The sequence below is a fragment of the Martes martes genome, assembly GCF_963455335.1.
Source record: "Martes martes genome assembly, chromosome: 18".
In the NCBI taxonomy this organism is placed as follows: domain Eukaryota; kingdom Metazoa; phylum Chordata; class Mammalia; order Carnivora; family Mustelidae; genus Martes; species Martes martes.
The window spans coordinates 38,993,746-39,015,586 of record NC_137906.1 but is presented as its reverse complement, the minus strand read 5'-3'; the positions used below and the strand labels follow the sequence as shown (position 1 = coordinate 39,015,586).

At 59.5% G+C, this 21,841-nt stretch overlaps 2 protein-coding genes across 2 annotated transcripts; both read right to left on the bottom strand.

The window, feature by feature from the left end:
* Positions 1-3,453: 3,453 nt before the first annotated feature.
* LOC308359652 (testisin-like) lies at positions 3,454-7,523 on the bottom strand (the record flags this gene model as incomplete). Its single annotated transcript, XM_080830861.1, has 7 exons — positions 3,454-3,711; positions 4,014-4,168; positions 6,067-6,350; positions 6,856-7,021; positions 7,204-7,230; positions 7,320-7,349; positions 7,457-7,523. 7 exons carry the CDS (start codon positions 7,521-7,523, stop codon positions 3,454-3,456), a joined length of 987 nt encoding a protein of 328 aa, XP_080686987.1.
* Positions 7,524-11,230: 3,707 nt separating this feature from the next.
* On the bottom strand, positions 11,231-15,374 carry LOC308359651 (serine protease 33-like; the record flags this gene model as incomplete). The annotated part of the gene is made up of 5 exons (XM_080830860.1): positions 11,231-11,485; positions 12,177-12,343; positions 13,685-13,962; positions 14,510-14,672; positions 15,257-15,374. The coding sequence occupies 5 exons, from the start codon at positions 15,372-15,374 to the stop codon at positions 11,231-11,233; spliced, it is 981 nt and encodes a 326-aa protein (XP_080686986.1).
* Between the last annotated feature and the right edge of the window lie 6,467 nt (positions 15,375-21,841).

The window sequence follows — 21,841 nt, the reverse complement described above, 5'->3', positions numbered from 1 at the left end:
GACAACCTCCCCATGTCACACCGCTGGCTCAGGCATGTCTTCAGAGCGTCTTTTGCCACCTAGAGTGACACACTCAGTTTCCGGAGATTAGGACGCTGACATCCTTGGGCTCCACTCTGTTCCCTGCCGCAGGGACCTCCCTGGGGAAGGGCAGGCGGGAGGTCCCCGTCATCAGCCGTCCCGCCTGAGGATGACATCATGTTGCTCTCCCCCTTGACTGGTTGTTAGCGGATCTAGAATTCAAAACCCTCATAACTTTGTCTCCGATCTCTGAAGACCCCGTAGCACCAGCTTCTCGCTCTTGTTCCAGAATCTTGGTAGCTATTCTATTGTTGCTGATAGCGGCAGTCCTGGCGTGTGTCCTTGGAAGTGGCAGGCAGGTGGCTTGAAAGTGCATCAGCAGACCCTCCTCCATAAACCTGAGAAAATGTCACCTGTCCACACACCCAACCAACTGGATTCTTGTTTGGTCTTTAGCACTATTGTTTTGTTTTGTTTTTAAAGATTTTATTTATTTTTTTGACAGAGATCACAAGCAGGCAGAGAGGCAGGCAGAGAGAGAGAGAGGGAGAAGCAGGCTCCCCGCTGAGCAGAGAGCCCGATGCGGGGCTCGATCCCAAGACCCTGAGATCATGACCTGAGCCGAAGGCAGAGGCTTAACCCACTGAGCCACCCAGGCACCCCTTGTTTGGTCTTTAAATGCACTTACTGGTTTTGTTTTCTGATTACAACACGATAGGAAAGGGGTTGCGAAGGAAATCTGGAAAAGGCTTAAAAGGATGGTAAGCGCCTAGACGGCTGTCACCCAGGGGTGACAAGTGTGGACACTCCGGTGTGTCCCTAGTTGCACCCGACTCTCCACACGCTATGAAATGCACGAAGCTCTGGACTGTGGTTATGCATAGAACCCATCCAAAATACTTCTGTTTCTCCATAGTTATTCCTTTTAAATTTTATTTATTTATTAGAGTGAGAGAGAGATCACAAGTAGGCAGAGAGGCAGGAGGAGACAGAGGGGGAAGCAGACTCCCCGCTGAGTAGGGAGCCCGATGCGGGGCTCGATCCCAGGACCCCGAGATCATGACCCGAGCCAAAGGCAGACCCTTAACCAACGGAGCCACCCAGACAGCCCAACTCCGTAATTATTCTTGTTTGCATAAAGGAAATAGTAAATCTTAGTGGCTACCTAAAATATCTGCTCTGGCTTCTACAACTTTTTGGAGAATAAGAAAAAGGAAAAGAAAAAATACGTTGGCAGCGTCACCCATAATAGGAGTGAAAAAATGATTAGCGTCATAAGCTAACATCTGCTGTATGAAAACTATGTTCAGAAAGTCTGGACTCCAGGGGCTCCTCGGGGACTCAGGCAACCAGTTAAGCGTCTGACTCCTCATCTCAGGGTTGTGAGTTCAAGCCCCACACTGGACTCCACACTGGCCGTGGAGCCTACAGAAAGAAGAAGAAGAAAAGAAAGCGAAAAGAAAAGATACAAGGAAAAAACTTTGACTCCAAGCTGAAGATGTCCTTAAAGGTGAAAGTTGCAGGTTTAATTGTCTCCATGAACTGACCACAAGGGAAGGCCCCCTCTCGGTTGACACTGGCTGGTGGGAAAGCACACGATAGGACAGTGGTCACTTATGGTCTGGGGGACCCCCCCCCCCAGCCTCCAACATCTTCACCAGACAGGACTCCCATGTCCTCACTACGCCTGTCCTCCCCAGCAGTCAGAGTGACTTGAGCTGTCCACAGCGCAGTGGCATGCCCTGAACCAGCTGCGGGGGGACAAGCGGCTCCAATGGCCACCGGGTCAGGCCCACTGGTCAGTCACGGGGTCCCAACATCAGCTTGGAGGTTGCTGGACCACACATGCCCAGGCGCACAAGGCCTCTCTCTGCAGCAGGGTCGTTGTCTTCCCTGGAAGACAGCTGGGAACGGGAATGCTGCAGGGGGTAGGGACGGGTGGTGGAGTGATGAGCCCGAGTTGCCCACCTGAAGCTGCTGATTCCCTTCCCAGGATGGCTGAGACCTCTCACCATCTCCGGCCTATCTCAGGAGAGCAAAGGCAGGGGACACTACGGGGTGAGTAAACCAGGGACCCAACGCTGCCCCACGATGACCCCCGGGGTGCAGTGTAGACAGTCCCCTGGAGCTCCCTTCCACTCTGGGCCCGGAAACATCCAGTGTGGCCTGCGCCACATGAAGGGGTGGCGGGGGGCCGTGGCTAGACCTCCCAGAGCCCGTCACGGATTGCGGGTGGGGTGGTGGGGCATCTCCACCGTGAAGGGCACAGGGCTGCATGGTCATGGCTGGGCCACGCGGGCTCCGGGACCGCCCACGCAGGAAGGTATGGCCAAGGCCACTTAGGGACCGACAGAGAGCTGGCAGGAGGAACCGTAAGGACTGCGATGAGCAGGATGACAGAGTGGAAGGAGCAAGGTTTCAGCTGAGGCCTGGAGAACAACGGGGCTCAAACAGGGAAAGGGGGAACATTCTAGACCAAGGGAACGGTGCCTGCAAGGACCCCAAGTCAGGTCAGAGCCGGTCACACAGGCGCCACGTAACAGTGCGGTGGGGTCTCGAGAAGGGCGAGGGGCGACAGGAGGTGGCAGGGTCCCTGCAGGGGTGGGGAGCCCCGCCGGCCGGGAGCCCGGGGAAGCCACCGGCCCTGCTGCATGTGGAGGGGAGCTCCTCCCGCTGTGGGGGAGGGCAGGAAGGAAACAGAAACCGGGGCCTGCACATGACACAGTAGCGGCCTCTGCGGGAGCTGGTGAGACAGGGAGCGGGCTGGGGGCCTGCTGCCCAGTGGGGAGGACTTTGGTCTTGTTTGCGGCAGCCCACCAGCGTTCGACCACCCCCATGTGGGGAAGCGAACCCCCTTCCCGTCTCCCAGGATCATGGGTGAGCAGGGAGGTTGGCTTTGCTGACACTGAGACGTGCCGCCGTGATTTCTCACAGGCCCCAGGGGGGCTGTGCCTCAGTTGTCCACAGCGGGACCCTCCCCACTGGGGCTTCCTGGGATCACCTCCCAAATCAGCTTCCTGCACTCCAGTCCCGGTCCCAGGTCAGCCTCGGGGAAAGAGGTCAGACCAGGAGCGTCTGCCGTGTGTGTGGTGGGGGGCCTGAGCACCGGGGGGGTTCAGGACGTTTCCTCCCGGCAACCCCCCCTCGTCTCCCCAGGGGCTACTAATGTCCTCCCAGCACTTACCTTTCTGACTGATCTAACCAGAGGGGGTCCTGTGATTTGCCCCTCAAACCCAAAGAGTGCAGACACCCGGAGCAAGATTCAGGAGTGGGGGCGCCGCTGGGTGGCGGAGTGCGTCCGGGGAGCCCCCCGGGCCGCAGAGGCCTCTGCAAGGCGTAGACTCCATCATGAACGTGTTTATTAGCAGAAGGACAGTGGGGGATGGGGCCTGGCATAGCAGATGGCCCCAACTCCCAGGCGCTCCGGTGTGCTCAGGCCATCTGCAGGGGGGAGGCCATTTGCAGAGGGGAGGCCAGCACGAGCAGAGCCAGGGGCAGCAGCTGCAGGCAGGGGGCTGGCCTGGGAACGCCGCTGCGGGCCAACAGCTTCTGCATCCATTTGAAGTGCCTACTGACGTTGGTGTAGACTCCGGGCCGGTTGGGCCTCCCGCAGCCCGACCCCCAGCTCACGATTCCAACCTGAATCCACAGCCCTTTCTTTTCACAGGCCAAGGGTCCGCCTGAGTCACCCTGGGGAGCAGCGTGGGAGAGCCAGGTGTTGGGGGTGGGGGGGCTGAGGGGCCAGTGGAGAGGCGAGGACAGCAGGGGGGGGTGTGGAGCTGGGCAGACCGGGTGCAAACCCCATGTCCCACCCCGGAAGTGAACAAGCCTCAGTTTCTGCATCTGCAAAGTGGAGCCATGGTCTCTACCCTCTGAGGGGGACACAAGGACCAAACGAGGTGCAGGGATACAGGTGGCTCTCAAGCCTGGGGCTGGGGCGGTGGCCTGCCAGGCCCCGGACGCCCCTGGTTGGGCTGGGAAGGGACACTCACAAAGCAGGCGTCCTTGCCGCCTTGGATAGTGCCGGCACAGATCATGTCTCCCCAGATGTCATAGCGGAAAACGGGCTGCGCGTAGAGGTAGTTACAGATGGCACTGTTTATGATGCCGACCTGCACTTCCTGCAGGACGTAGGGGGACGGCAGCTCTGGGGGGCGGGGGGAGACAAAGACGGCACCCTGAGCCTCTCCTCTGCCATCTGGGCAGGAGGACTGGCCCAGGCTACGGGGTGGGGGAGAGGGTCCCCGGGGCCAGCACGCAGCCCACTGCGGCGACGGCGGGCGGCCAGCGCCCCTTCCCGACATGCAGCTTCCCCTCCGTTGCAGGCAGAGAGCAGCCCCTCGGAGGCCGGCGAGCAGCCCAGGGGGCGGGGCTGGCGCCGCTGAGCCTCGGCAGGGGGCGGTCAGGCGCGTGAGCAGGTGGGCCAGCCCGTGGCCTCCCCGCGTGGCCTCCCCCCTCACACAGCCCCAGGCTTCCAGAACGTCCGGCGGAGCTCTCTGGGCTCCTGGCACCCTCCTGGGACACAGCGCCACCATGACCCTCGTTCAGGTAAGGGAAGATACAGAGGGAAGACTGCCCCCCCCTACCGCCGCCACCCCCCGCCCCCCCACAGAGCACCGCGGGGAGCCTGAGCGGCTGTGAAGCCAAACCCGTGCAGTTCCGCAGTCTAGGCCCAGGCCACCAGCCGAGCCGGGGGACGGCCACAGGGCTGACGCCGCCGAGAGCTGCCGTGTCGGGGTGGCCTCCCACGCACTCGCCTGGGCCCTTCCATATGAACAGTTTCAAAGCTCTGAGCCACCTTAGCAGGTGGGAGCCAAGATGACCCCGTTCCACATGAGGTGGCCGAGGTCTCCCACCTGGCACATGGCTGAGCTGGGCTTGACACCTGCAAGGTGGTGGGGTCCAGAAGCCCCCTCCTACCTGCCGGAAGGAAGGGGGAGCCTGGGCCTGGTCGGGGCTACCCGTCTGCCCGGGGTCAGGGAGTCTGGGGCCTGGGCCGCTTGGCTCACACCCGTTCGGCGGTTTGGGCCAGGGGAGGTCTGCAGGGACAGTCGATCCAGGACCCCAGCGCTCGAGGAAGGTGGGGCCGGTGTTGAGTACTCTAAGCCCCTCCCCCCCGCCGCCAATTCCAGATGTGTGACCTTATGGACACATGACCCTCTCGGCCAGTGAACCCCAGCTTCTCCGCTGGCTCCTCCTGGGGCCTTAGGGCCATTTCCCTACCTCTTTCACTTTCCTCATCTGTAAAGCAGGTATAAAAATGCTCCCAGCCTCACTCATAGGTAAGGTCCAGAAGGGAGAGAGACCTCTCCCTGCTCATTCCTCAGTCCCGAGAGCCTAGAACAGGGCCAGGTGCACAGCAGACGCCAGGAGCTGTGTGTTGTCGCTGCTGTGGGAAGGGTGCTGGGGGAACGGGCCGGGCTGGGCCGGGGAGCTGTGTATGGGGCAGTCCAGGCCCAGGGCCCCTCCGGGGAGGCTGTGCCCAGCAGTTTTGGGGAATTCATGGTGAGAGGTATGCAGGTGGCACTTCATGCCGGCTCAAGGACCCCCGGAGAGTTGGGTGGGAAGCCGAGGACTGTGGATGGCTTGAAACTGCGGGAGCAGACTCATGGGCTCAGTGCTCCCGGCAAGGAAGCAAGGCAGGGAGATGGAGAAGGTGTGGGAGAGCCAGGGTGGGGATGGCTGGGTGCTGGCTGAGCATCCATGCCGACGTGGAAAGAGTGGTTGGCTAAATCAGTCGATGCCCGAGGCCTCCTGAGGCCCTTCCACAACCCCAACACCCCTGCCGTCTGGGGGGTGCAGGCCCGAGCCCAGCTGGCCTCCCTCTCACTGCGGCTTCTGGCTCACAGTCTCTGGAAGGGAGAAGGAAGCTGGTGTGAGGACAGGAAGTCTGTCCTTTCAGGGGAAGCAGGAGGGAAGGCAGGTGATGAGACAAGTGCCGAGCGGCCCCAGGAGGGACCCAGCTGCACCCAGACCTAGGGGCGGACGGAACAGATGGTGGGGCGTGAGGCTCCCCCCGCCCCGGCCCCCTGCCCGCAGCCCTACCCTGTTCTTCTTCGATGTCCCCCCAGCCAGTCACCCAGCAGTCGGTCCGGTTCTGGAACTCAGAGGAGGAGGTCAGAACACAGATGGGCTGGATGTACTTATTGTAGGTGACGGAGGAGGACAGCTTCAGCAGGGCGATGTCATAGGACGAAGCCCCCAGATACAGAGGGCTCAAAATGATCTCCTCCACACTGTACCGGTTGTAGTAGGCCTGCAGATTCCAGATAGACGGTGAGGAAGACAGCTCGCCGAACTGGACGGACCACTCGAACGGATCACTGTGGCTGGCAGGGACGAGAGAGCAGGCAGGGTCTTCAGAGGAGGCCCGGCCCCTGAGCACGCCTGATGTCCTGGGGGAGGACGGGGGTGGGGGGAAGCAGGATGCCTCCCCCGGGGGGCCTGGTCTGGCCACTCAGCCAGCCTGTCACCTCCCGCAGCCGTCCTAAAAAACAGTGAACGGATGCACAGGACCAGAGCAGGTGGAGAACTCCAGCACCGCCTTCGCCACAGGACAGGCCCAGCACTTACCCACCTCCTGCCACCCCCGGTACACCTCCACCCGGACCTGGGATGAGGAAGGGCACGCCCGGTGCTGTCATTTGGGAAGAAAAGAAGACAGAAAAGAACACGACCCAAAAGTGCTTGTGAATGCTCTGAAGAACATTCTCGAAGAAGGGGAACAGGGTTTGCCTCACGTGCCTACAGCCAGGCCTGGAGCTCAGGAGAACAGGGAGGCCATATCCGCACCCAAAGGGCGAGCATGACCCGGCCCGCCTGCCCCAGACTCACTCTTCAAAGCAGTGCGCGGCCGTGAGCACCCAGCGGCGGTTGAGCAGACTCGCTCCGCAGCGGTGGGAGCCCCACAGGCGCAGGCTGCCCTGCCACGGCCAGCGCCCCAGCTCCGAGTCCTTTCCGCCCACGATGCGCGTCGAAACGGTTCGTTGGCCGCAGGGCCCTGGGACGGACAGAGGGACACGCGGCTGAGCTGCAGGACCGCCCGTGCGAAGGGAAGGGGCTCCCGGGCAACAAGGAAGGGCGCACGACGGGGGACCCGCCGCAGGGGGGCCGGGGGACCCCGGGACCCTTCCCGCGTGGTCCGCGGGCGCCCGCCCCTCCCCCCAGGGGCCCGGCAGTTACACGTGAGCAACGACGAGTTCTCGAAACCTGGGCGGGGGGGAGAGGAGAAGATGAGGCGCCGTCTGCGCTGCGGCTCCGCGGCCTGCGCGGGGAGGCGCGCGTCCTGGGCGCCTTACCTGCAAACAGCTGGTCCTCGTCCTCCAACTCTGGGGGGCGGGGGGCGGGGGGCGGGTGAGCTCCGCCCGGTCTGTACACGCCGCAGCCCCCCGCCGCCCCCAGCCCTTGGGCGGCCGGCACCCCCGCCTGAGCTCACCCTGCGCCCCGAGCTCCGCTCGCACCAGCAGCTGCGCCAGGAGCAGCGCCCCGACGCGCGCGTCCATGGCCTCCTCTCCCGCCGCGTGGCGCCCCCTCCGCTTCCGCCCGCTTGGGGGCCGGGCCGGGCGCCCCCTGGGGGAGAGGGAGCGCCCGCCACGCCGGCCCCCACCTCCCGGCCCCCGCCCCCTCGGGCCTCGCCGGGTGGGAGGGGCCCGTGGTCCAGTAACGTCGGACCTCGGGGCGCCGGGCTCGGAGCCCCAAATTGGGCTGGGTCCCCCACCCCACGCGTGCGCCCGCGCAGTCCTGCTTGTCAGCGACCCTGGGTCCTGGCCGCCCCCCGAGTTGTCCCCGTTCCTCCAGCCACCCCCTCCTCCGGGAAGGGCCGCGGCTGGCCCAGGGCCAGGACTCCGGGGAGAACACGTTGACACGAGCTCCCTGAGCGCCCGTCGGGGGCCTGGCAGTAAGGGGCCGAGCCAAGAAGAGAAGATCCCTTTCTCCCTTTCTTGGGGGAAGTGGTAGTCTCGGGTCTTGTCGCGCCCTGAGGCCACTCCAGGCCAGGAGCCGGCAAGGCGGGCCGCAGCTCTCCTCAGCCTCCTTCAGTTTACATTTTGGAGGTTGAAACCACCTTTAGCAAACTTACTTTCTTGCGTGGGGTCCTTGGGGGAATAAAACGGCCTAAATGAGAGAGACGCCGGGAGGTTATCCATCTCGGGTCCCTGTGACCAGTGACTCTCCCAATGGGGCTTCCGGGAGGGCTGGGACTCCTTGGTGTCCTTGTCTGTGTCCTGAGCGCTATCGGGGTTGTGGTGGTATAGGCAAAGTTGTGAGTTTCCCAGCATCAGCTTCTGGGGTCCTTCCAGGCAGGGGAGCCCGTCTGGCCTGGCAGGGGTGTCCCTAGGTGTCCACTCTGTGGGAGCCTTGGGGGGTGGGCCAAGCCCCACAACACACTCAGCTGGGCCTGGGCGATGAGTGGCCGAGGGATCAGGCGCTGGAGGCAGGAGCCTGGAGAGCCAGCAGCCTACCTGGAGGCCGGCTCCCCTACGGGCGCGAGCAGGAGAGTTCCGCCGGAGCCCTCAGTCCAGGCACACTGAGGGGAACACTGGTGAGAGACACTGGGTGCTTGGTGACCCTGAAACCTTCGCCAGGTATGGAAGCTGGCCTGTCACCAGACCCCCTTGACTCTGCACCCTGGTGTGCCCCCCATCACATCACCTGCAGAGTGAGGGGTGACGGGCACGGGCTCAGCCAGGTGGACTCAGGGACTGAACAGCTCCCTGTGGGAGGCCATCGCCGGCTGGGACGGGGGCCCCAGGCACGGCAAGGGGGCAAGATTTTCCCTGCGACAGTCCCCCTCTGTGGCCCTTGGCACCACAGCACCATAACTGGCCAGTCTCCTGCGAGTTCCCTGGGGCAGGAGCCCGTGTGGCATGCTGCGCCCGCGCCTGCTGGTGCTGCCCAGAGAGCCCAGGCCGTCCCTTCTCTGCTGCGGGTCCAGGCTCACCCAGGGCCCTCCTCCTCCTGCATCCCTCCCCTCCCCGGCTGTCTTTTCCTAGCGCACCCCGAGCGTGCTCCAGCCTGGGGCGACGTCTCCCTGCAGACTTTGGATCTTGGTACCACAGCAAGCTCCATGCCCCCCTCCCGCTGCCCAACTGTCTGCCTCACTGCCCGTCTCTCTGCCCCCCTGTATATTCTTCCTAGAAGTTAGCAATATCCAAAAGGATCTTGTTTGGCCACGTGTGCATCTGGCGGTCGGCCTCCAGGACCTCTGTGTGACAGGCTTACTGTATGTGGACTCGAAGGGCTGACGGAGAGCCGAAGGAGGGAGGGTTGGAGGGAGAGAAGGATGCGGACGGCAGAGCATCTCCCGGGTTGGAGGGGCCCTGGCTCTCGGGGTCCCTGCTGTTGCCTCCCTGAGGGCCTCCAGGTCTCCTGGTCTGGGAGGAGTGGTGTGGAGGAGCACAGGGGGGACATCAGTGGCCCAGGAGTGGCCCCGGCCATGGGCTTCATCAGGTGTCCCCTTGGAGCTCCTTGGGGGCTGTCAGCTCCTGGGGATGGAGAGGCAGGGTGTGCAAGGCTCAGGTCACTGAGACCCCTCTTGGTAGGCGAGGCAGTAGCCTGTCCTCCTCTCTCGCTCCCTCATGCGTGCTGTCACGGTCGGAGGTGCCCCCAGGGGAAGCGCCGGGATTAGGCGGGCGGCAGCGGCCAGAGTTCGTGTCTGTCGTTCACGTGCACAAGGGGCTCGCACTCCTCCCTGGGGTGCCTGGCTGGCACTGTTGGAAACGCGTGTGGGGCCTCAGGGGTGTGTTTGCTGCGGCCGTGACCCTGGTGGTCAGCCCATAGCTGTGGTCTGGGCCCCAGATGATCCTGGAGATCTAACACGGGCTCCCTCTCCCCCAGGGCGGGCAGCGCAGGGGGCCTGCTCTGACACCTGTGGCTCAGCGCTCAGGCCATCCCTCGCCGCAGCCCCCCATCCTACCTGCATGGCGGCTCCCCCTCCCAGAGAAGCCCAGCGCTGGGGATGGGGGCAGCTCCCTGGCTATGTGGCCATCGGGAGACAGCCCTGATGGGGACCCACAGGCCCTGTGCGTGCAGAGAAGGCTCCAGAGAGGGGAGCATGGGGTTCAGGTGGGCTCGGCAGCAGGGACCGGGGACGCTGTGGAGAAGGGGCTGGAGGGGTAATTGGGGGCTCCAGAGGGTGAAGGGGTCTCAGCTTGCTGCTCGGGGGCAGAGGAGGCCACTGAAGGATGGGACCACTCGGCTCACCTGTGCGTGGGAGAGCCAGGCATAGGCCGGGGTGGGGGCTGTCCCAGGACGGGGGTTGAAGCTCCTACCAGAACAGGCTCAGCCTGCCCTCCTCTCCTCCCATCTCCTGCCCAGTTATAAACCCAGCTCCCCTCAGCCTCAGTTTCCGTCTGAGAAACTGGAAATAGGAGTAACACGCACCTCTCGGGGCTGCTGCGAGCACCCAGCGGCACCCTGGTGGGAGATGCCTTCCCGGACACCCTCCGGGGCCCGGAGGCGCAGGGAGGAAGGGCCTTCTGCCTGCCGGCTTCTCGTTATCGCCTCTCACATAAGACAGGCCTGCAAAGGCACCCGCCCCACGCTGGGGGCTGGAAACCCCAGTTCCACAAGTCCCCCAAGCCGCCCAGGAATCCCAGAGCCTGTGCGCGCCCTGGGACTCAGACCTGGGTGGTGGGTGAGGGGCAGGACAACCAGGCTCTGTCCCCAGGGCTTCCCAGACTGGCAGGGAAGGTCAGGGCAGCTTTAGGCCTATGGGGGACACTCGAAAGGTGGGGCTGGGCCGAGGGCCGTGGGGTCTGAAGTAGGGGAGATGGGGGAGGGGAAGGGGCCAGAGCTGGTCCTGCAGGGTGGAGGCTGGGGAGGGAGGTGGAAGGGGGCCTTCCTGGGAGGGCCCGGGGAGGGGTTTCCAGCCAGATGCTGGCAGACCCCAGAGAAAGGGCCTGAGTTTCCACAGCAGAGGCTGAGTCTGCAGGGCGGGCTGCCTGGTCAGGCCAGCCTCGGGCGGGGCGGTGGGGGGGGGGGGGGCAAAGGGTCTTCAGATACAACTGTGCATGTCAGGGGAGGGGGGAGGGGGGAGGGGGGGCACTTTGGTGTTGCTGAGAATGCTGTTTGCTTCGTTTGGGATGAAGAAAATCTGATAAAACAATGCTAAGAGGGCGTGTGAGGTAACGTGCATTTTGCCTGTAAAAGCAGACGAGGAAAGACAACAGCAACCCGGCCCAGAAGTGACCTGATCCTTGGGGCAATCAGCTCAGAGGCCTTGAAGTCCCAGCAGCCCCAGAACCAGCAGCACGGGCGGGAAGAAGAGCCCGGCAAGACGTGGAGAAGAGTTTTCGGTGTGTAGGTCTGAGCCCGGGACGGTGCTGGCAATCCACGTGGCGTACGTGCTGACGTTGATGTAGACTCCCGGCCTTTTAGGAAGTCCGCAGGCAGAGCCCCAGCTCACAACGCCTGCCTGGACCCAGACTCCACCAACGTCGCAGACCAGGGGTCCCCCGGAGTCACCCTAGGGACAAAGGAGGAGTCCAGAAGTGTAGGGACTGCGAGGGGAAGGAAGTTCCCAGGGGTCTCCCCGGGCCCACCAACCTCCCCGCAGCTCAGCTAGCTAAGTCTGGTGGACGGAGGATCGGGGGGCTGGATGTTTCTGGAAGGCAACAGAGGTCTGGGAATTCTGGGCAAAATGTCTGGCAGGTGGGAGAAGCAGTGGCCTGGGAATGCCTCGTTCTCCAGATACAACTGTGTGTGTCAGGGTAGGGGCTGGGGGGCACTTTGGTGTTGCTGAGAATGCTGTTTGCTTCGTTTGGGATGAAGAAAATCTGATAAAACAATGCTAAGAGGGCGTGTGAGATAACGTGCATTTTGCCTGTAAAAGCAGACGAGGAAAGACAACAGCAACCCGGCCCAGAAGTGACCTGGTCCTTGGGGCAATCAGCTCCGAGGCCTTAGAAGTTCTTTTTGGGAAAGAAAAAAAGCCTGTCTGGGCCGCGAAGAAGAGCTGTAGGGATAAGGATACGGTCACCGTTTGCTTTTCAGGTGACACATTTAAAGGGAGACGGGGGTGGGGGGAGAACGTGATTTCTGTTGGAATTGACTCTGGTATTTAAAGCAACGTTGCCCTCCTCCACCCTGGGGGGCTCCCGGGGGTGCTGGGGAGTGGGAGATCCTGCTGCCGCCCCCCCCCGGGGGTGCTTGCTCACCCTGCAGGCGTCTTTCTGGCCACTCTCGAAGCCGGCACAGAGCATGTCCTCGAGGATAATGGGCTCCTGGATGGGGGTGTCCGAGTTCTCGTGGTAGTAGCCGTCACAGGTCGGGGCATCGATGAGGGGCAGGGACAGCTCCTTCAGGGTGAAGGGCGGGGGCAGCGCTGGGGTGGGGAGCAGAGCAGCGCTCAGGCGGGAGGTGACTGTCCACGGGCTCTCGCTGGCCCATCCCTGCTCCCCCGCGCGCAGCGGGACTGATGACAAGAAGCCGGTTCTTGTTCTCAGCGTTCCGCCGCTCTGCCTCTTGAGGACCCTGGGCCTGCACTGGTGTTCGGGAGTCCCTGACCCACGAGCCCCGGTGCCAAGGTGAGCCCGCGTTGAATATTCAAAGCACAAGGAAGAACCGTTCCCGTCCTCCCTCTGGCGGGGCGTGCACAGGGGTGCGGAGCTCCCCTCGAGCTTGGCTGCCCTCCCCGTGCCCAGGCCAGGGCAGGATTGGGGGGAGGCGGGCTGGGGACACACTGGGGTGCTGGTCAAGGGCCAAGACCCAGTGTCAGGGCCTGGCCCTGGCCACGGAGTGTGGTCAAGTCACTTCCACCCGATGACCCGACTGTTTGTGGCTCTCCAAGGCTCTGGCCAAAAACGGGTCGAAGCGCCCCCCTCAAAAATTCAAGCCCACCCCGCACCACAGCATGGGAGCTTTGGTGGAAATAGGGGCTTTGCAGATTGGTTCATTAAGATGAAGTCACGTGGGATCCAGCAGGACAGAAAAGGAGGGGACACGTAGGGGCACACAGGAGAGAGGCCGTGTGAAGAAGGGGACAGGCGGGGGCACGCAGCCACAGCCGAGGGACACGAAGCATCACCAGGAGCCACCAGAAGCCAGAAGGAGCAGGAAGGGCCCTCCCTTGGAGCTTCCGGAGGGAGCCCGGCCCTGCCAACACCCTGAATTCAGCCTCGTGCCATCCTGAACCGTGAGAGCCTACATTTCAGTGGTTTGAAGCCCCCCCAGCCTGTGCGGGCTTGTCGTGGTGGCCCAGGACACCGATGAGAGGTGATGGTGCCGACCGTGACCTCGACGGCCCGCCACACCGTGGACCTTGCTCCTGCCCCGCCCTGTGGAACACACCTGAAATGTATCATCCCCTGGAGGCTCTGCTTGTCTGAGGCCGGTGAGGTCACCCAGCCAGGACAAAGGCCAGGTAGTCTGGCCCCGGTTCCCGTGCGGCGAGGATGGTGGGGGTGGGGGTGCGTGCGTCGCATTCTCCAACCAGATATGGGGCGCGTCAGTAGGGCCTGGGCCCCAGTCTGGGCCAGCATTCATCCTTGGGGTGCTGTGTGCTGGGAGGGCGGCCTGGGGAGCCTGAGGGAGGGTCTGGGGTGGCAGGCTGCTTGTTCGCGCTCGGGGCCGCATTTCCGGGGCTCCCCTCTGCCGCGCTCACGACAGTGTGTGCGGATTCCGTGGCCACCCTTTATGGGGCTCCTCCCCGCCCGGGTGTCCTTACGTATACTCAAGTCGATGTTCCCCCAGCCGGTGACCCAGCACCAGGTGCCATGATCCAGGGGGTCTCCAGGTTTGGGGAGACAGACCGGAAGGATGAGGTCACTGTAGGTGACAGGGGAGGCCAGCTGCACCAGGGCGATGTCCGCTCTGCTGGTCTTCGGCAAGTACTCTGGGTGGATGATGAGTTCGGCCACCGCTCGGAGCTCCTGGGGCTCCTCCGCCTGGGGGTAGGAGGAGATGGAACCCAGCAGCACAGTGTAGGCAGACAGCAGGTGCTTCCTGGAGGTGAGAGAGTCCGGGGGGTGGGGGGGGTGTCAGGGAAGCTGTGCCGGGTTTCACGGGGGGGGGGAAGGGACCGTCTTGATTTGAGGGTCCTGACGTTATAGGTAGCTTTGCAAGCGGAGCCCATGCCAGAAACGAAAAGGACCCCGTTTACTCCTCAAGACATCCCTGCACAGACCCCAGCACCCCGTCTGTCCGGTGAGTGTGAATCAGGCTTGAGAGATGGTCCCCTGTCCACGTGCCGTCCAGACGGTGGGCAGCGGACGGGAGGCCTCAGCTCGAGAGATCCCCATATGGGAGCCTTTGGTCTCTGGGAAACGAATCATCTCACCAGTGAGGGAGAGCCGGGCCGGGTCTGTCCCCTCCCCCACTCTCCCCAGCGCCGGCCCCAGGACGGTGGCCATCCTGGCGGGTAAGCGATGCTCCAGCAGGATGTTCCCTCACACAGCTCCAGATGCGTGGAAGGCTGTGGTTCAAATGGGGAAGGGAGGGCGTCGGGGAGCGCGACCCCCAGCTCAGAGCCGCGTCCCCTGGAGGTACTCACTGGTCGAAGCAGTGGGCCGCAGTCAGCACCCAGGCCTCAGCGATCAGGGTGCCCCCGCACACATGCTGTCCCTCCTCCCTCAGGCTGACCTGCCACGGCCACTCGCCCAGCGTGGCGTCCTGCCCGGACAGGATGCGGCCTGACACGTGTGGGCGTCCACACTCTGCAAGGGGAGCCATGGGCCGGCTAGGCGTGGTCCCGCCCGGGATCGCCTGGCCCCGCAGACCGGCCCCCGCCAATCCCTGCCACTCACGGGTTGGCACCTGGTCCCTCCCCAGCCTCCCCAAGGTGGACTTCCTTGTGACGCAGGACCCTCTGCTGGAGGGAAGGACTTGGTGGCCCTGGGAGGGCGGGGTGCACAGCCACTGAGTGGGGGGAAGTGGGACCTGGGGGGCTGGGTAATTTTTCTAGGCTCAGAGGGAAGAGGGGAGTTGGGAGCCCCTGGCCCAGGGCTCCTGTCCTCGGCCCGGTGCCCGCCACGTCCTGTGCGCCTGGCCGGCCAGGACGGTGAAGGGGCTGAGGTCTGGCGGGGTCTGAGGAAGGCCCCGCCCCAGCACAGAGTAGAAGGGGCAGGGAAGGAATTACACACTCCCCTTGATCTGCCCCCTGAATGTAGGACGCTTCCCCGATTCCTAAGTTTTGTCCGTTTCTCCAGAAGGACTCATCCTTCCTCACGCCCCTGTCAACCCAGCCTCCAGGCTCTCTGTCCTGCCGTGGCCGTCTCCCCCACCCCAGGATCTGTCCTACCTGAATCCAGGCTTCTCGCCCAGGCACTGGTCACAGAGAGGTTGGCTGGGAGGGGAGTGCTCTGCTGGAGGGCCGTGGGGAGGAGGGAGAGCAGGGTGGCCGCAAGGGCCAGCTCCATGGTGCGCTCCAGCCGCCACTTCCGGGAGCAGAGTCCTCACACTGAGGAGCCGAGGACGACTGCAGTGTAGCCCGAGTGCTGGGCTTGCCCCGGGGTGGGGCTGCCACCTGCCTGCCTCGTCCTTGAGGCCACCAGACTGCTGCTGGGCACAGGGTCCTCGGCCACCTCCACGTCTTTGGCCAAACCCCCAGGACCTGCCCTCCCCTCCCCGGCCCCGGCCCTGGCATCAGAGCACGCACCACCCCCACCACATCTGGGGCACCCAGCGTGTGCCCCCCGAGGTCAACCATGCCTCTGCTCCCCGGGAGCTATTACGAGCCCCATTTTACAGCAGAGTAAGTGAAACTCCCGCGGTTGAATGACCTGACCAAGGCCTGAGAGGGGAAAAGGCAGATATTTCTACCTCGTGCTCGGCGTCCCAGGGCAGGGGCACGGGGAGGGGACTGCCGACCCTAGGACACACTCCACTCTGCTCTCTCAGCTGCCGGTTTCACTCTGGGGTTCTGAGGGGCCTAAGGTGGGGCCAAGATGCCCGGAGAGTGAGAGGAGACCATTCCTCCAGGAGCAGCCGGAGAGCACGGCCCTGCTCCCTCTCCCCCGAGCTCCTGGACGGCCACTGCCCTGCACTGGCCTTACCTTATCTGGCGGGGGAGGGGTGCAGGACACTTTCCCTGAGTCCTAAGTTTTATCTATTTCTCCAGGAATACCTATCCTTTCTGATGCCCCGGTCAACCCAGCCTCCAGGCAGCTCCCCCTCCAAGGGGCTCATTCCCTCCGGGGGGCATGGTGGGTTTCTGAGCAGCCCCAAATACTTGATTTAGGTCCAAAGCATGTTCAGTTGAGTACTCTGGTGTTATTGCTTTTTCCATCTACCAGTTCTCTTGATTTCTGAGAAAAATGTGGATTTATTTGTATCTTGAGTATTTGGAACTTTTTTTTTTTTTTTTTGCTTTACGTATTTCAAAGCTCTGTTGTTGGAGGCATAATCTTTTCAGCGACTTGTAACTTGTGTCAATGTAAAATATCCGTATATTTCATTCTTAAGACTCCTAGCCCTGGGGCACCTGGGGGGCTCAGTCAGTGAGGTCCCCAACTCTTGATTTTGGCTCAGGTCATGATCTCAGGGTTGTGGGATCGTGCCCCAGGTCAGGCTTCAGGCTGAGCACGGAGCCCGCTTGAGATCCTCTCTCTCCCTCTCCCTCCGCCCCTCCCACTTGGCTCACCAGACACCTTGACCTCAGACTTCCAGTCCACGAGCCATGAGAAGGAAATGCTTGTTATCTGTGACCCTCCCAACCACTTTACGGTTTTTTGTCACAGCAGCCCAAGTGGATGAGGTCACCCAGCAAAGCCTTTGATTCAGAAGTGATGTCACAGTCCTCTTCCTCGGTGTGGGCTCACGCCATCCCTTGTGTCTCCTGACCTTGTCTTAGGAATGTACAGAGCAGGGTGGTGGAGAGACAGCTCCCCCCGCAGCCTTCCAAGTGAGGCCAGGCACACGGCCGGGGACACGGTCGGGCTGACGGTCCACTGACCTTCGCGGCCATCTAGAGCCTCGTCTTTGCTCTCAACCCTTGATTTTATTTTACTTAAAACACTTTTGCTACGGAAAAATTTAAATATACACAGATTAGAGGAGAACAGGAAACACAAGTCGTCACCCAGCGTAGACGACTGTCAGCTGTGGGACCGACTTCGTGTGTCCCTCCCTGTCGGCACTATTTTCTGTCCTGCCATCTTCGTGTGTTTTTGCTCTGAGGTCTGAACAGGTTTCTCTACCTTTTCTCCAAATTTGCCGGTTCACCCTTTAGCTACATCCATTTTGTTATCCAGCCCTTGCCTCAAAACGATCGCTCCCAACAGCACCTTCAAGGTCTGCCCTTTCTTGTTCTCTGCTCACTCTTTCCCTGGGTAATTCTTGTGTCGTGTTTGCAAACCCCCTTGTGTCGCGTTTGCCCGCACGGCCGAGGAGCTTCCTGGGGACAGCAGCTAGGATCCTCCAAGTCCTCTCCTGTTCCACGTCATCTCCCGGTTCTCCTGGGAGGCGGTGCCGTTGATTCAAACAGACGGTGCTGGTGCACGCATGGGCTTTCCGCGAACATTGCTTTGTCCATGGTGGTTGTGCGGTGCTAACAGACTAGTGCCAGGCCGCCGACGCTCCCCCCAGGCACTGGCCAAAGAAAGCAGGGGCCCTCGACCAGCTCCTAGGAAATCACCTCTGAGCCTCTGGAATGTCTTGCTTGACAAGGGCGTCTCTGTAGACGTGAGCCTTGTGCCCCTCCAGATAGTGAACGCTAATAGTGCGGCCGCCGGCAGCGTCTAGGGCCACCCGGTGCCCTGGGGACCTCTGGAGGCGCTGATGTCGCCGCAGGGGCTCTGTGCTCACGGGGTGGAAGCCGGACAGTAAAACCTCCAGACCCCTGGGCTCGCTCACGGGAGGGTCCCCGGCAGGCAGGTCCCTGCTGGGAGAACCGAGCTCCGCCCGTCTGACTCCGAATCAACTTGTCAATTTCTGCTAAAAGGAGCTTTGGGATGTGGAGAGGCCTCGCGCTGAATCTGTGCATTGCTTTGGGGCGTGCTGCCATCTTCATTATGTGTCCAATCCATGAACGTGGGATATATTTCCATATGTTTAGGTCTTTAATTCCTTTTCCCGGGGACCCTGGGTGGCTTGGTCTGTTAGGCATCTGCCTTTCGCTCAGGTCATGATCCCAGGGTCCTGGGATGGAGCTCGACTTGGGGCTCCCTGCTCAGATGGGAGCCTGCTCTCCCTCTCTCCCCGCCCCGCTTGTGCTCTCTCTCACTATCTCTCTCAAATAAATAAAATCCTTTTTAAAATTTTCTTTTTTTCTTTCTCTTCTCTTCTCTTCTTTTCTTTTCTTTCTTTCTTTCTTTTTTTTTTTTTTTAAGAGAGAGCGAGAGAACATGCAAACTGGGCCGGGGGGCAGAGGGAGAAGGAGAGGGAGATCCTCAGGGAGACTCCACGCTGAGCACAAAGCCTGGTGCAGGGCTAGATCTCACGACCCTGAGTTCATGACCCGAGCTGAAATCAAGAGCCAGACGCCCCCCAGGTGCTTCTAGGTCTCCAACTTCCTTCAGCAATGTTTTGTAGCTTTTTTTGTGCATAAGTCTTTCATCTCCCGTTAAATTTATTCCCTTTTTATTACTTTTGATGCTTTGTAAGTGAAATTTCTTATTAAATTTCCTTTTAGGGGTGCCTGGGTGGCTCAGTGGGTTGAGCCTCTGCCTTCGGCTCAGGTCATGATCCCAGGGTCCTGGGATCGAGCCCTGCGTTGGGCTCTCTGCTCGGCAGGGAGCCTGCTTCCCTTCCTTTCTCTCTGCCTGCTTGTGATCTCTGTCTGTCAAATAAATAAATAAAATCTTTTTAAAAAAATAATAAATTTCCTTTTAGAATTGTTCGCTGGTGGTATAACAGACTCATGTCTCGATCTTGGACTCTGCGATTTCACTGACTTCACTTATTAACGTAGTCCTCTTTTGTGTGTCGTTTATGATTTTCTATATATAAAACCGTATCGTCTATGAATAGAGATACTGTCACCTCTTCCTTTCCAATTTGGATGTGTTTTATTTCTTCTTCTGGGCTAACTGCCCTGACGAGAACTTTCAGTAAAATGTCAAATAGAAATGGCAGAAACTGGCCTCATTGTCTCCTTCCTGATCCCAAAGGAAAGGCTTTCAGTCTTGGACATTCGGGATGATGTTAGCTGTGGGTTTTTTACAGACACCGTTTATCATGCTGAGGAAACCCCTTCCGTTCCGTTTATCGAGGGTTTTTGTACGAAGGAGTTTTGGATTTTGCCAAGTGCTTTGCCTGCATCAGTTGACCCTGTGGTTTCTTCCCTTCTTTTTGTTCGTGTATAAAGTCCATCGTTCTGATCGATTTCCCCCTGTGGAACCACACTTTCATTCATGGGCCAGATCTCACTTGGCCATGACGTACGGTTGTTCTGAGATGTGCTGGGTTCAGTCTGCTATGATTTGGTGAAGACTTGCGCACATGCATTCCTAAGTGTTATCGATCTATTGTTTCTTTCTCTTGGGGTGCCTTGTCTGGGAGTCGGGTTCACCATAATGCTAGTCCCCGGGAATGAGTTAGGAAGTGCTCCTTCCTCTTCTATGTTTCGGAGGAGTTTAAGGAGGATGGGTGTTCATTTCTGCAGATGTTTGGTGGAATTCACCGTTGAAGGCATCTGGTCCAGGCTTGTCTTTGCTGGGAAGTTCCCAGCACACATTCAGTCTGTTAATTGCTCTGTTCAGATGTTCTGTTTCTTCCTGATTCTGTTTTGGTAGTTTTTGTGGGTCTAGGATTTTGTCCCTCTCATTGCAATGGTCATCTAATTTGTTGGGGGTACAACTGGTCATAGTCCCTTACAGTCATCATTATTTCTGTAAGGTCAGTAATAATGTCTTCACTTTTGTCGTCGATTTTGTACATCTTTCAAAGAAGCAAGCTCTGGTTTCGTCGATTTCCTCTCTCCTTTTATCCCCCAGCTTGGTTTTGTCTGTTCCTCTCTTTATGACGTCCTTCCTTCTTCTACCATTGAGGTCAGTGCGCTCTGCTTTTTCTCATTCCTGAAGCTGTAAATCCAAGCACATTGGATTTTTCTCTGGTGTTAACGTCGCCGTTCCCAGCTGTAAGTTTCCTTCTGAGGGCTGCCCCTGCTGCGTCTGTTAGTTTTGGTGTGTCTTATTTCCATCTGCATTCATTTCAAAGCATTTTCTCATTTTCCTTGTGAATTTTTTTTAAATTCAATCCACTGGTAAGGAATATGCTATTTCATGTCCACACACCCCTGAATTTTTCAGTTTGTCTTCTGTTAGCAACTTCCAGCCTCAGTCCCCTGCGGTTGGGGAAACTTTTCTTTTCTTTTTTTTTTTTTTTTTTTCTTTAAGAGTTTATTTATTTATTTGACAGAGAGAGACACAGCGAGAGAGGGAACACAAGCAGCGGGAGGGAGAGAGGGAGAAGCAGGCTTTCCGCTGAGCAGGGAACCCAATGTGGGACTCGATCCCAGGACTCTGGGATCATGACCTAAGCGGAAGGCAGACGCTTTACGACTGAGCCACCCAGGCACCCTGGGGAAACAGTTTGTATGATTTCAATCTTTTCTAATTTCTTGCAGCTTATTTTGTGACCAGACCTACCGTCTGTCCTCCAGGGTGTCCCTCGTGCCCAAGAGGGACGTGTGTTCTGCCGGTTGTCCGGGCAGGCTGTTCTGTCAATGTGTGTTCAATCTAGTTACTCCCCAGCACCCTCCGGCCGTCTTCCGGCTCACCTCCTCTTTGGCGGTTCTGCTCGTTATTAAAAGTGGCATATGGAGCCTCCCACGGTGGTCAGAACCGTTTCTCCCACTCGTTCTGTCAATTTTGCTTCATGTATTTTGGGTGTGGGTGTGAGTGTAGATGTTGGTCATTATTTTGTCTTCTTCATGAGTTTGACAGTTATCAGTCTCGAATGTCCTTGTCTGATTCTCACAAGTTTTAACTGAAAGTCTGTCTGACGCTCAGACACAACCTCTGCTCCTTTGTGGCTGTCGTTCGCATGGCCTGTCTTCCCCCACCTTCCATTTTCAGCTCCGTGTGCCTGCGACTCTAAAATGTCTTGCGCGCAGCATGTGGTTGGGTCCAGTGTTTGTGACCCACCCTGCCACTGGGCTCCTCCCGAGTATTTAGTCCATTTACATTAAAATTAACTACTGATGAGTAAGGACCGACCTCTCCCGCTGTTCTGTTTGCTTCCTGTATCTTGTGTGTAATAGCTATGTCTGTGTCCTGGATCTTTTTTATCTCCTCCTTTTGTGTTTCATTGATTTTTTTTAAAAAGATTTTATTCATTTATCTGACAGAGATCACAAGTAGGCAGAGAGGCAGGCAGAGAGAGAGGAGGAAGCAGGCTCCCTGGCGAGGAGAGAGCCCGATGCGGGGCTCGATCCCAGCACCCTGAGATCATGACCTGAGCCGAAGGCAGAGGCTTTAACCCACTGAGCCACCCAGGCACCCCTGTTTCACTGAGTTTTACTAGTGTCCTGTGTTGATTCCCTTCCCATTTCCTGTTCTGTTTTTGTAGCAGTTGTCCCGGGGATGACAATCAACAACTTAAACTTACTTCATTTTGCTTTATTCAAGATTTTCTTTTTTTTTTTTTAATTTTTAAGTAATCTCTACACCTGACGTGGGGCTTGAACTCATAACCCTGAGGTCAAGAGTTGCATTCTCCACTGACTGAGCCCGCCAAGTGCCCTTATAGCAATTTATTTTGAATCAATACTGGCTCAGCTTCAGTAGTATACAGAAATTCTGCCCCTGTACAACTCTGTTCCTCCCTGTTAAGCTGTTAGCATCCAGTTTCCATGTCGTGCAAGCATGAGCAGAGACGTCCAATTGCTTTATGCATGTGTCTTCAATTATGCAAGGAGAAAAGAGGAGTGACAAACCCAGACTGG